Below are 13,591 nucleotides of genomic sequence, written 5' to 3'. Positions count from 1 at the left end.
TTCTCAGAGTAGGTCACCAAGCAAAGCATTCAGCCAACTCCATTATATGTTTAAGATGCAAAAACGTAATTGTACCTGTTTATCATGACACCATTCCAAAAAGCTGTGCTGCAGCTTGGTAGTAGGTGACTCCATCCATTGATCCAGAAACAGCAACCCTTCATGTTGCCGTCAATCAAAATCTGCAGGTAGACATGTCCCAGAATCAATCTGTACACAATTCTCTTTGAATGCTATAGACATTACATCATATGAAGACATTAGGTTTTTTGTCTGAAACATAAACCTTACCACTCAAATACTGAACTGTTCAACAATGTACGAAATGGACAAAATGTCACCTGTGCCATTCAGCTAAATAAGTCTATAGGTAATTACAAAAATAGATTGTGAAAAGTGTGTGATCTATCTTGAACGCTTCTGACTGATACTTGTAGCTGCTTTCAGAAATCTCTAGATGTTGGTCCAGACCTTAACAGGAACACACTGCTCAGCACAGATCCTGTCTGCAAATTCTGACGGCACTGATACTACCTAAACTGAAACATTCAAAAAAGGGTCCAGAAACCGTGTCCTTTGGTTTTTTGGGATGGCTATTTTATGACAAGTTTGCTCTTGTTCCAACGCTTCTAAATTAACCTACAGTCATATCTAAAGCAGACACCGATGTAGTCTGATGAACACAATTTCTCCTTTTTCAAAATATGACCAGGGAAATGATCATAAAAACATGAAATGTCATAATACACATTACTCTGGACATATTAAGATATTGGAGGTGCATTACTTATTCAAAGTGGTATGTATTACCAGGTAATCATAATGCCCAGCCCAGTTTTAAAGTCACCACTTGTTTTAATCCGAATGAGGATTTGAGCTCCAATTAATTCTCATAAAATGTAAATCTGAGCATTTCTGAACTAATTCACTAAATGATTAGTCAAAGGTTAGGTAAACTGTTTTAGTATAAAAGTATGCAAATTATGGTAAACAATATATGTTCTCAGCTGCATGCCATTTTTGGTACAAAAAGTTATGTAACACCTGCAAATGACACTACTTATTAGGCATCTATTGGAGAAGCCCACAGCATGTCTTACAGAGTGATCTGGAGAGAGAAAGTGGGCAATAGACAGAGGAAAGAGGAAAACCGAGAAATGAATAAAAACACACTATAGTGACCCCCTTTAAAGGAGCCCAATACTCTTGGCTCAGTTATCAGCAAGAAACGTGCAAAATCAATCCAAAAATACATGCAAACACTCTGCTGCTCTGGCTAGCTATGGTGAGTTCTATTCTTTATATGCGGGGGTGTAAGAAGATGAAATATTAAATTAAGAGACAGGAGGGGAGTGAGAACAGGTTGCTACGTGTCAGGCGGGGCCAACTATGCCTAGAGTTAAATGGGCCTGAGAGGTGACAGCTTGTTTGTTTGGGCGCTAATCACCCTTTCCGACCCGCTCTTCGCCGCTGCCCGGTGACTGTCGCAGCCCATCTATGTCCTAATCTATTTCAATTAATAGAGAGCATTCGGCGTACGGCGTGGCCACGATTCTGCTGTGAAGAGAGACCCAGTCTTAAAACTGCACGCGCGTACAGGGAAGCCCAGGAGGAAGCAGAATCCCTGCAGGACCCCCTTGCTAAATGGGTGCCGTTGATTGCCCATCTGACACCCTCTCTGCTGACAAATTATTTCTGTCACCAGCTGCCTGTCTGCCATTAGACAGCGGAGCTTGGGATCATGGGTGATGAGAACTCGCCTGCTTAGCCAGGCCGTAGACATTGATTACGCACGCCTCTTTTGCAGCATGAAAATGCTGCAATTGAATGTATGCAAATTGTTGTTTTAAACAGGCATATATTGTAAAGTATATCCATTACCCACATAGGCATAGCTGGCCTAATCCCATCTGTAGCCACTATCCGTGTATTAAAGAGGGTCTGCGGGACAGCGCCTGCGTGGTCTGCTGCAGGTGGACTAGGGTAGAGGGACATTGGGAGGCACCTGCCTTTGAAAGAACTATATGGCCTTGGTTTGGGCCTCTAAGAGGCCAAACAAGCATGACATATGATTGACTCTGTCCCAGCCCTGCCGACCAACATTTACAACGTTTACTCATTCTGGAAAGTGCCAGTATTCTCCATTACTTGGGTTTTTTCCACTTAGTAGCCATGCCAGATTCCACCATCTTAGTTATAAATCGAAGAATGTAGGTGGAAGTAGAGAGAACTGTCCCTTTCCCTGTCCATTACCCTGAACGAATGCTAGTATTGTGCACAGAAGAACACGGGGGAAAAGGGGAGACAAGGTTGAAGAGAAACAAGGAGGTGTTGGGGAACAGAAACACAGTGTGACCCTGGGGTAGAAGTTAGGGAGCACCATGAAAGAGGAACTAGGGCCGAGAGGTCTCCAGCCAGTCGTTCCCTTCCTATTCAGCAAGAGTGTCTGCAGCAAGGTCCTCTTGTTTGCCCTCTCGAGTAGCGGCATTTGTCTGGAGAGCTTAGAGCTGAAATTAGAGGGAGGGAGAGCAGGGGCTACTGCCATATTCACACCTCTTCACTTCCCTAGGGTTTCATGGCAGTCAACCTCCAGTTCAACAGAGGGTCCTGATAAGCCTATTTTTGGTCGACCGATGGTGTATGCTACATGCAACAAGCACAGGCGCGGTGCTGCTACATGCACACCTTTATCCACGCCAGAGGTAAACGGACCACCAGGAGACTCCATTCTTGCTACGCACTGCTGAATGTGTCAGGGCACTGGCGCAAACTTCTCCATCTTATGACAATGAATCCTTCCCTATGTCTCTGCGGACATTTGTATGGAGGAATCTGCGTGGGTGGCCCTCCCTCCCTTTCCCCAAGTTCATATGATAACACCCAGGCACAATCATTTGGAGACAAGAAATGACTTGCACATCGAGGCAAAAACAGCACTACAGCTTGTTTTGGGTTAAATAAGGCTGCTAACGTATTTAATCGGCAGTGCGTCCAGCTGATGTGTGAAGGGTGAAAAGACTGTGCTGACCAGTGCACCGCCTATTCATATCTCAGTAAAGCGACATCACTGCATTACCATTCAAGCGCCAAAGCCACTCACCGCAGAGATGGCCCCCTGATCACTCCTTCCACCTCTCATTGCTCCCCACACAACTTCCCGCAGGTCAGATGTCCGAGTCCTGGTGGTGTAAAGTGGTAGTAGAAGGCCATGATGCGACAAAGGCTTCTGACCTGGTTGTCAGAAGTTTGCTAGGCTAAAGTTTCAAGAGAAATCTAGATTGCTTCAGTACTATCGGTTTTTCCATTGAACCCAGTAATCCATGCACGCTCCCAGCTAAATGCAAAGAAGGCCTACCATATTTTGCTTGGCTATCCTTTGATAGTGAATTCAAAAGTAAGACAATGCTCTACAGGGAGTGCTAAGGGATGTAACATACAGTGTAACACAAAGCAGAACAGTGTCAAAGTATGATGTTCAAGCCTAAAGTTATTAGTTAAAACCAGCTATGCCCAGCGTATCATACAGCAATATGGCTCGCTTTCTCCTTCTGCCTCCCTACCCCACCTCTCTCTCTTACGCTCTTCCTCTCTCTGCACTCCTTCTCACTCTCTGTGCTCTCTTTTCTCTCTGTCTCTTTCTCCCTCTGTCCCATGCTGTCTTTCTATGTGGGTCAGATTTGCATAGTCAAGAGCGTGTTTGATGAAGCCACTGCAGCCGTTTGGAAAAAAACTTATATTTTGAGGCGGAAGAGGCTGTGATTTGCAAAAGCATCTAGTAAAGAAACTCAATTTTTTAATTGTTCTAATATTGTATGCCGGCACTTTTTATTTTATTTTACAGTGTTTATTTCTAATTACCACTTCCAGTAAACGTTATAGTTCAAATAAGAACATTACACTTGTCTTACTGAGCAAAGCGCATTATCAAAACATAAAACAACCATATACACTTTTTCTGATGGAAGGTTATCATTCCAAGAGCGACAGTCTGGTACAGTCTTACTGTGCTCTTTCAAAATATCCTATGAGAAGGGGACAAATAGCACCAGTGAGGGTTCCGGCCTGCTTTTCTTAAAATCAAAGAACAATTGGGGAACGCAAGAATGGACACAGATCTTTATAATTGACAAATGTCTAAACGTGATGAAGGGCGCATGCTTGACTCACTGAATACATAATTAACACTGTGCTTCCTGCTCATGTCATTGTTCACATCACTCGACCTAACATTAAAATGTTTATAGCATTAGATCATATATACTTATTCAGAAAGACTTATGATTTGAATGATAGTCACTCAATTGTTCACTTATTTTTGTTTCTGCAGTCATGTTATCCACTCGCACTACACAAGAGACGGCTGATAACGACAAAACAGATAGGGGAGGCATACAAGTTAGCAACACTGGTAGAACGGACAGGGAAGGTCAACTGGGATAGGAGACACTGAGGCAATGCAAGACAGGGAAATTGATGTGTAAGCCACAGGGAGGTTTGGGGAGGTCAGGATGTAGCTTGCTTTCATTTGATCTCCCAGGCACCCCTGCATACAAAACTGTTTATGTAACGTCAAACAAAGGGGATTAGGGAGAACACCTTGTTCACTGTTTGGTAGGGCCTGTGAATGCCCAGGTGTACTCTGTTGATGCAAGATGGGTGGTCTCCGATTACACCACAACACAGAGGCAATCTCAATAAATGTAATACGTGCTCTTAGTAGCTTAGTTAAAAAAGTATCACACATATATATATTAGCTAACCAACCGATCAACAGAAGACATAAAAACAGTACATCTGTTAGCAAACTAGGTTTAAAATGCAAAGTACAAGAGTCTCTTACTCCTGCATTCCACTCAAACAAAAGCAATGAGGATATCCTCTCCTCTTACTAGTCTCTAGTGAAGCTGTTCTGTAAGGATGATAAAGGCAGAGCAGGTGGAATTATATATGCCCATACGTGGTACTAGCAGTCCAGAGACTAAGGATTTCACAGCAACAGTGAATGACAATGCCAGGCATTGGCAAGCTCGTTTTCAGGGCCTCGGCAGGACTTATTGACTATTCAGCAGCACCTTAGTTCGTGGTTCCAAAGCAATGTTCACAAAACGAAATATAGCACATAGGCTCGCCACAAGGTTTAACAGTCTGTTTACAGTGCAAACAGTAGTTAACGCAGGTGGTCTGTATGTTCACAGAGATGGGCTATAAGGCACCGTGTTAGCTTCTTGGCGCTATGCAGCACCAATTCTTTACATGCTACATACCAACCAGACAGTGAGGCTTCCTTCGGCAAAAGTTGAGGTCAGAAGATTACTCCATATCACCGGGGTCACCCCCTTCCATTCCGGGGCTTTCTCTTACTTTTTATTCAGTTAAAGTGATCTAAGGCCAGCGATGGTGTCATGGGCTTTCAACCTTTTCTGTTGAAATGGGCCTGTAAGCTAGGGGACGAGCACCTGCCCCCTGTTGGCAGCCTTATGCTGCAGCAACATACACCTTTAAACCTTTTAATTTAGGACATTAAATGTACGCTTTACAGCATGAACGTTACATGTTGCCTGTGAAGGCTATCACCTCCTTGGCTTTTTAGTATCCTTTAGCCTCTTAGTGACAAAGAGCGATTCAGCTGACATTTAGTGTTTCAGCTCCCGCTGGCTGCCTGCCCATTGACAACCTGCATCCCATCTTTTTTTCTTTTGCCTCATTCTAATTTAAGCACCACATGGGTGCCTCAGACTACATTTCCCAGCCGTAGCCAAGGGAGGGCCCCAAACATCATGTTGAAATGGGTTTCCACCAGCCCTGACATATCTTCAGCCAGCCCGGTCTAAGACTACAACTCCCAGAAAGCAACCTACTGAGAAAGGAAACCTAGCACTGTGTCTGACAGGAGGGTCGTCTGGTAACCCTAATCAATGTGGCCTGCACACGGCAGACTCTTTGGGGTTCGGGTTTCTATCCTAGGTGACTAGTCTTACAAAGTGCCCCCAGCAAGCACCGGACTCTGTTGCAGACAGCAAGGATTCTTGGCTGCGTGCAGCAAACAGAGGAGAGACCTGATGTTCCTGTACATTGCTAGCAGCTGCTGGACTTGGTCTATATATACCCAGAGCAGGACTTTAGTGAATGTGAATGCGCTTGGAAATCATCTCTGGGAGGTGACGCATGATGCTCGCGGGCCATCTTTCTGAGCATTCTTCGGGAAGAGGTGTGGGTCCTGGCAGAGTATGAGTAGGCAGAGTTTTCCTGTTGCTTCTTCTAGAAGTCGGATCTGCTGTGTCTGGTCTTCTGGTATTCCTCGCAGCTTTCCCAGGGAGGCGTGGGCCTGACTGCTGATCATTGTTTACTTAATGGGCATCGAGTTATTTTACTGAAATAAAAATGACAACCTCTTTTCTCAAGACCCGGTTCTTGAGGAATTTCACTGCCCACCATAAACAGAAAGGTTTGGAGCAAGAAAGCTAAAACTAACGTTTAAAATAGAGTAACAAAAATAAAGAAGACGTGTTTCAGAAAAGAAGAAACGGCAAGGAGATGTCTAGGGTGGGTCTGTGTGGGATGGAACGGCTCGTTATTTAAAACAAAAATCGTCAATTCGTCGAAAAAAGAAAGCTTGACCAGGGGCCCATTTCAGACGATTTGTCAAAATGGCAAAAGTCAACATTTTGACACAACCCAACATTTTACCCTACTGAGCATAATTAGTAGAACTCGATTTAAAAAACGAAAGTAGCCAATTTTGGCAGGGAACACTTCTCTCACAAGCAACACATATTTCTCCTTCAGGCAGTAGACGATGCAAACTACGAGGAAGTGAACGAGGCCTCTGTCTCCCCCTATTCCCTTCGGGAGCACTGGGTCTCGTGCGGTCTGTGCGGAAAGAAAAGGCCTGTGGGCAAAGCGCTCCTCGGCAGGGGGTCAAGAACTTTAGGCCTTTGTGTGGGAGGGAAGGCAATCTGGGGGCGAAATGCTAGGCACGTCGCAGCAGGAGAACCCGATGTTACTTCCAGCGCTGGCTGCTGTGGATCCAAGTGCGTGGGAGCTTTCCGGGGGCACGTGATCTGAAGGGCCTAAAGGTGCATGGACACCTAGGTGAGCAAAGAGTTTTCCTGCTTCCTCCCTGCCATGGACCTCCGCAGTCCCACACTCATGGTAGCCTGTCAAAGCCTATTGTGGTGACAGCAGACCTTATATGGTAGGGCAAGGGAGACATGCAGTCCCGGAACCCATATTGCAAGAATTTTCACAGTCGAGGGTGATATTGTCAGAGATAATACAAAACAAAAGGGAAGTTCCCAGGTTTGCGACACCGCCAGGAAACTTAAGGCAGCAATGGCAAAGTTGACTGGAGGGCATGGCAGACTAAGCTTTATGCGGAAAAACGTGTTTATTTGAAGAGTTGATTCACAAGGACAGGGTACATCTTTCTTCAACGGGCAGTGAAATCTTTATGTGCGCCACCGTATAATGATAACGTGTTTTGAAAAAAACACTGTGGCCCTCATTACGAGGTTGGCGGAATGGGTTTACCGGTAATGGTGCCGGTGACAGTAAACCCATCCGCCCTAATACGAGGTCTCCTCGCGGGACCCGCAAAGGGTGCCTGGTGAAATCCAGGCGCCTTACCAGGTCCCGCGAGGAGACCAGGGAGCTAACAACGGGCCCGTTATAAACGGGCCCGTTGTTAGCTCCTTCCCCATTCCCATTGAGCCCTATGGGGGCTCGAATGGGAATGGGGATGTACCGGGTCCGGGTTCCTCGGACGAGGAATTACCGGGTCCGCCAAGGTTGGGATGGCCCGGAAAGTCCACATTTGAGGAACCCGGGCCCGGTATGCGGTAAGGAGGCAACCATGCCGCTAAATGCAGCATGGGTACCTCCAACCTTGTAATGAGGGCCTATGTCTCTTTCGACCTGTGGCAGTGGTGCCATTTGATTTTTGTTGAACTCCATTAATGTAAGTCCATCATTGTCCCTCACTTAGGGTGGGTATTCAGCATTAGAAGGTCAGGTCTATGGGCGGAAACAGGGTGGTGTGGACAAAGGAAGGCCCACGTGAGCCAGGGGATAAGCTTGGATTGGATATTAGGATAGAGCTGAACAACCAAGCGTGGACCTATACTTTTAGGTGAGTAGCTTTTGGATTTTTTTGTGCAAAATATGGGAATACTATTGGTCATTTTACAGGAGGAGGCATGGGGCCAAGTTGGGCCTGCTTATCTCTGGTTTATCAAGGAATGCAACAATTTTGCATACCACGGTCACAAACGATATTGTTATAACTTGGAAGTGTTTCTTTGCCTTAGAGTTTTCCACACAAGACCTGGCCCCTGTACTAGTACCATATGCACCGTTGGCTTAAACTTGTCCTTGCTGTTGTTAAGGGACCCCCCCACTGGTGTCGATGAGGTGCATGAGCTCCAGTTTCGAACCGATTGTCAATGGAACCCTGGAAGTCTAGATCCGCGCACTAGTGTAAATTGAATCCCTTCTATTGAAGACACTATTATGGTGGCTCTTATGCCCACGGATGCTCCAGCTCATCCTAGCCACTGTCTATGGGTCCCGAGAGGCTCCAACCCCCCACTCACCCAACCTCCCCTTCCACCCGCCCTCGGTGTCTCTTACACCAGCCCTAAGCCTGGCCTTAACTGATGCCTCCTTCCCTTGATCCAGTGAGAGGCGGATTGAGGCTATCTGTGGGAATACAGGGCCGCCCCGGGCGAAGAAGGAGCTCAGAGAGCTTTGTAGTGCAAGTCCCTCTCACATTTATTAACCCCCTCCCTCCGAGCCCTGGGCTTCGGCGCGAGGGGGCTCAAAGGAGCTCCTGAAATCTTGTTTGAAAGCAATAAGTTGGCAGTGGCAGTCTATTACCAGCTCCCCCGGGGGGTGTGAGAGCTAGGGAGCACAGAGCAGCTTTGTGGGAATTGGAAAATACAACTGTGATTATGTGACGGGCGGGGAGGGCTTTTCAGGGGACCGGGGTGAACGGGAATAAATAGAGCGTGGGGGAGAGAGGGAGACCGAGAACGAGGCAGTGAGGAAATGGCAAAAACGAGTGTCATTCTATGTGCACGGTATGGGGAGAGAGCAACTGATGAGGAAAGAAATGGGGTGGGAGGGGGAAAGGAAGTGGGGAACAAAGGGCCGGACACCACAAAATAAAAGTGGAGACATGATGGAGGGGGGGGGGGGGGAGAGGAATAACGGAGAAGCATGGGGGCCGAGATGTGAACAGGGACACAAGAGATGGCTTAGGGTGTGAGAGACCCCAGATGAGAGCCACCATGTGCAAGTAGTGTTGCTATTTCCCCGCAGGTTGCAACAACACTACACTGTACTTAGTTGCCAACGTTGTCTGTGGTCGTGCGCTATACATAATGCAACCATCTCTGAAGAAACATCTCCTCTTTAGATGTATGCACCCTTTATTGTTAATGTCAGTACAGCATTAGCGTGCCCCACTAGGATATCATACAAACCTGCACTACAAGAAAACACGCACGTTCCCCGAAACCTCCCCATGTGAAGGGATGCTATGGCTACAAAAATCTAAAAACACGGTACTTTCACAATTCTGCATTATTCTAGGCCGCACAAATGACATCACAGTTGATATTGATGACATCATACATATCACCAATGACATCACGGCTGCCTGTTTCTTGGGCACTGCACCGTGTACTTGGCCCGCAGCCACGCCTCATTTGCTCCCACCCATCCCCACACTTTGCTTAACTCGGCTTAGGTTCGGAGAGCTACTGCTTCATTTTTTTCTATGAGTTCCGTATTTTTCAAATTGTTTAGCGCTATTTTTATGATTATTGGATGTCGATATGCTGTTTGTATTTTCATACACCCTGGAGCTCTCTCGGTTGGCAATGTTTGCACCTTTCTAAGTAATAAACAAGCATGAAATCTATCATCAATACTTTTCTTTATAAATCAAGACTTAACTACCTACTTTTTTCGCTTTTTATGTAAGCTTCTTTTATGAAATACCTATTTAAATGTCGATAAGATATATATTTGAAAATATTCGTCTTTAAAAGAAAGTAGAGCTAGGTCAGCATCCTGATTAAACATTATGTGGGGGATCTGGCCAATAACAGCTGCATGGTTGACACATTTAGGATGCACTATCAAGTAGTCAAGCTTGTTACGTATACGCTTTTTATAAATATGTGCGTGCATGCGCTTGTCTCCTCGTCTCCCTTTGGACTTGCTCAACCCTGAATGTGAACTTCTGAACTTTGAGCACACGGAGGCAACCGGCGCTCGTCAGGTTTCTCCCTTCAAACCCAAAGTTTAGCTCCCCCGTGCAAGGGGCGCAAACCTGTCTCCGGTCCCCCCCAAAGGCAGTCTAACAGAGAAGGCAGCGATGGTCGAGATTGGGGCATCGTAATTGCAGTCGGCTTCCCAAAGACTCCGTGGTTTATCATAAAGGCTGCACATTTCCCGCGCTGCAGACGCCACGGCCACAGGGCCCCGGGGCGGCTCAGCAACGGAGGGAATTAATTACTTTCCTTCCTCCCCTTCTTTTAAAGTATTGGAGAGTGATGAAACGTCCCTAGGGGGAAGGGAGGCTTGGCGGGGGGCTGGTGGATTGGGGGAGGGGGGGGTGGGTGTTACAGCCTGGGCGCAGAGCTGTGCTGATCACTCACTATGTGCCCGTTGCACATTAACGCTGGACCAACACGATGGACCTGTGGATGACACAATGGGTCATTAAAGCAGGCACAAGGGCTAGGTCTACCCCCCCCCCCCTTCCCTCCATACTACTGATTCCCCCCTGGATGCCCCACCCCAGTGGAGCTTGTGACTGATGTGGTGCAGCAGCAGGGAAAGTGGGAGCTGGCAGACCCCCGCTAGCCAGGCGAGGCCTGCCAATCCCGGTGATTGACAGGCAGCTGATTTCCCTGCAGATAAAACTTTGCAGATGTAGAGTTGCTATTGATTTTGCGTTAGACATGGTAATGTACCAAGAAGTAATAAATTATAACAAGGCAAGGTCATAGGGAAGTGGTGGTGGGGGGCTGACTTCCAATCTTCAGGGGGGATTACTGCTTCCGCTGCGAACTTCCGAAAGCTCAAACATTCGTTTAAATGACTTTAACCTGTTTCTGAATGAACTTGCAGCAGCTGAACTCGTGCCAACTCAACTTGGGCTGGTGGCGGTGCAATCCGGTGTGCAGGTTTAATATGATGTGGGCTGCTTCTTTCTGAGCCGAGCTGATGTTGGCAGTGAATGTGCCCACATTCATGTTTTAGGACCCTGCGCAGAGTCCTATACAGTTGTGAACTCCAGGTTCAACTGAGTAACACGATTGGCGTATTGGAAGAAGGGTGGGCCGACACACAAGCCGAGAAATGGAAGTCAGGCTCTGCTCAAAGTGAGTTACTTCCGCCGCCTGTGCAAAGAGTGGGTCATTAAACCTGTGTCATTTTGGAGAAAGAACCCCTTTTACAATAGCTCCCCAGGTTGCTGGCTGTGGATAAAGCACACTTTCATTGCTTGCCGGGCGTAAAATTATTTTCAATTTGCCACTTTAATTGATGTCAATAAGGTTATGGTAAATATAAAGGTTTGAAAAACTTCTCCCTTCTTGTATGAATGACCAGTGTCATAATGTCAGCGGTAGTTTCTTGTTGAGCAGGGGGCCTGGATTCTGTGGAGAGCCTGATCCTTCAATGGCATTTGCCAAGTTTCACTTAGATATAGTAAAATGCTTACAGAGACCCCACTGCTTAATGGTCTGGCACAGATTTAGGAAGTTAATGAGAAGCAGAATAAAGATGGTGACATTGTGGGAGGTGGCTTTACAAATTAACCCCAAATATTTGTTGGGATTTCCTGCTTTCTGGTGAGCCTGAGGAATTCTTAACCTTGGGTTTCAGGGTGGAGATAGTCTGAAGCGATGGGGGCACACTGCGTGGGCACATGTCCTGTTACCAATAATGATCCCTGTTGTTCTCGACAAGAGGCAAGCACGTCAGGTGATGAAGCCCTCAAATTGGTATGGTCAGCAGGACATTCCTCTCATATTCCCCATTTTTTAGAAGGGGCTTTTCGATCATGGCCAATTATCGAGGGATTCCAGGTGTATATACCACTCTCCTATCCCAATGCTATTCACTCACATCCCCGTTCTACTAAGGGATACCAGAACAAGTAATCCAATGATCTATGGCTCGCCCAGTGTTCAAAAAGTTACTGCTGTTGATCCCGAATACTCATCTATTTGTTTTTTAGCCATAAAGGGAAACAAAATACTGGTGTCCCAACAGCTCTAATTTGGGGAACATCACAGGATCCCATGTCCTTTCTGCTTGCTCTAATTTCCAAGAACATGGCAGAGGATCCTTGCATTCCTCTTGCCGTAAGTTCCAGTGATATGTCATGGGATCCTGGCATCCCTTCCGCTCTAACTTCCAGTGATAGGGGACTATATCGAAGTGACCCTTCTGATCTCTTTTCCAGCACTATGACAGTGGATCGTGCCATCCCTTCTAATCCTACTCTATTTATAGGGTGCAGACTTGGTGTCTCTTCCAATCTCCAATATGACAGTAGATGCTGGATTCCTACGTGCTGTTGTTTTTGGACACTATTTGACAAGCTATCCTCAGTCTTCCCAAGCAGAGATGTGCAATACATCCCTTGGTATTTTCTGCTCCAATTTCCAGGAATTGGAACATGGGTTCCTGTTTGAGCTATTGTTTCCAGAGAGCAGGATATGACATCCTGTGTCTTTCTTTGATCTTGCTTTCAGGGATAATACCAGCAAGCAAGGTCTGTGTTGTCAAGCACCTCTAACGTGTCCAGGTAGACTATGTCAAAATATCCTGAGATCTGTTCTGTTCTCTTTCTATGGATGTCATTATTCTTATCTGGTAAAGATGATTTAAGAAGGTATAACGTGGCATGATATTTGGTCTGGGTTCTTCTTTCCTCCTGCTTCTTTACTGAAGGTGTTCCTTCTATTTCACAGGTGATGAGCATCCTCAGCAACCCTAGTGGAGTGCAGTCCCAGTCCCAGGATTTCTCCATCTCCCCTCTGCATGGTGGCTTGGACACTTCGAACTCCATCTCGGCAAGCTGCAGCCAGCGGAGCGACTCCATCAAGTCAGTCGATAGCCTCGCCACCTCGCAGTCCTACTGTCCTCCGACCTACAGCACCACCGGCTACAGCGTGGATCCTGTGGCCAGCTACCAATATGGGCAATACGGGCAAAGTGAGTACCTGGTTCTGTGCTCTTGATCATGGGAATGATAATGAGGAGTGCTGAATGGTGAGGATACTGGTTCTGTAAGTTCTGGAAGTGTTTAGATGCCACTGTGTTCAAAGTGTTAATATGGGGAAATCAGTAGAATACGCCAACAGGTGAGCATTCTATACCACAGCGACTAAGTATGCTCCCATTCTATTCTCGAACAGCAGCTTGCCTCAGCCTCCTAAATATTTGGAAATTCAGGCTCCTCCTTCCTTTCAACGCTACCAAGCATCTCTTAACCACTCTTGTCTTCTCCAAACTGGACTACTCTGCCAATACCTTCTTTGGTTTACCCAACTATGCTTTCTGTCCTTTC

At 46.4% G+C, this 13,591-nt stretch overlaps 1 protein-coding gene across 6 annotated transcripts in view; it reads left to right on the top strand.

The window, feature by feature from the left end:
* PAX7 (paired box 7) overlaps positions 1–13,591 on the top strand; it is a 170,683-nt gene that overhangs the window by 143,778 nt on the left and 13,314 nt on the right. For all 6 annotated transcript variants that reach the window (XM_069611085.1, XM_069611084.1, XM_069611082.1 and 3 more), the window contains one exon: positions 12,993–13,236. In XM_069611085.1, the coding sequence (XP_069467186.1) occupies positions 12,993–13,236 (244 nt within the window). The remainder of the gene's footprint in view (positions 1–12,992; positions 13,237–13,591) is intronic.

Source organism: Ambystoma mexicanum, chromosome 8, assembly GCF_040938575.1.
Source record: "Ambystoma mexicanum isolate Mex_15411 chromosome 8, UKY_AmexF1_1, whole genome shotgun sequence".
NCBI classification, from domain to species: Eukaryota; Metazoa; Chordata; class Amphibia; order Caudata; family Ambystomatidae; genus Ambystoma; species Ambystoma mexicanum.
The sequence above is the reverse complement of the archived record's forward strand: the minus strand, read 5'-3'. Positions and strand labels throughout refer to the sequence as shown.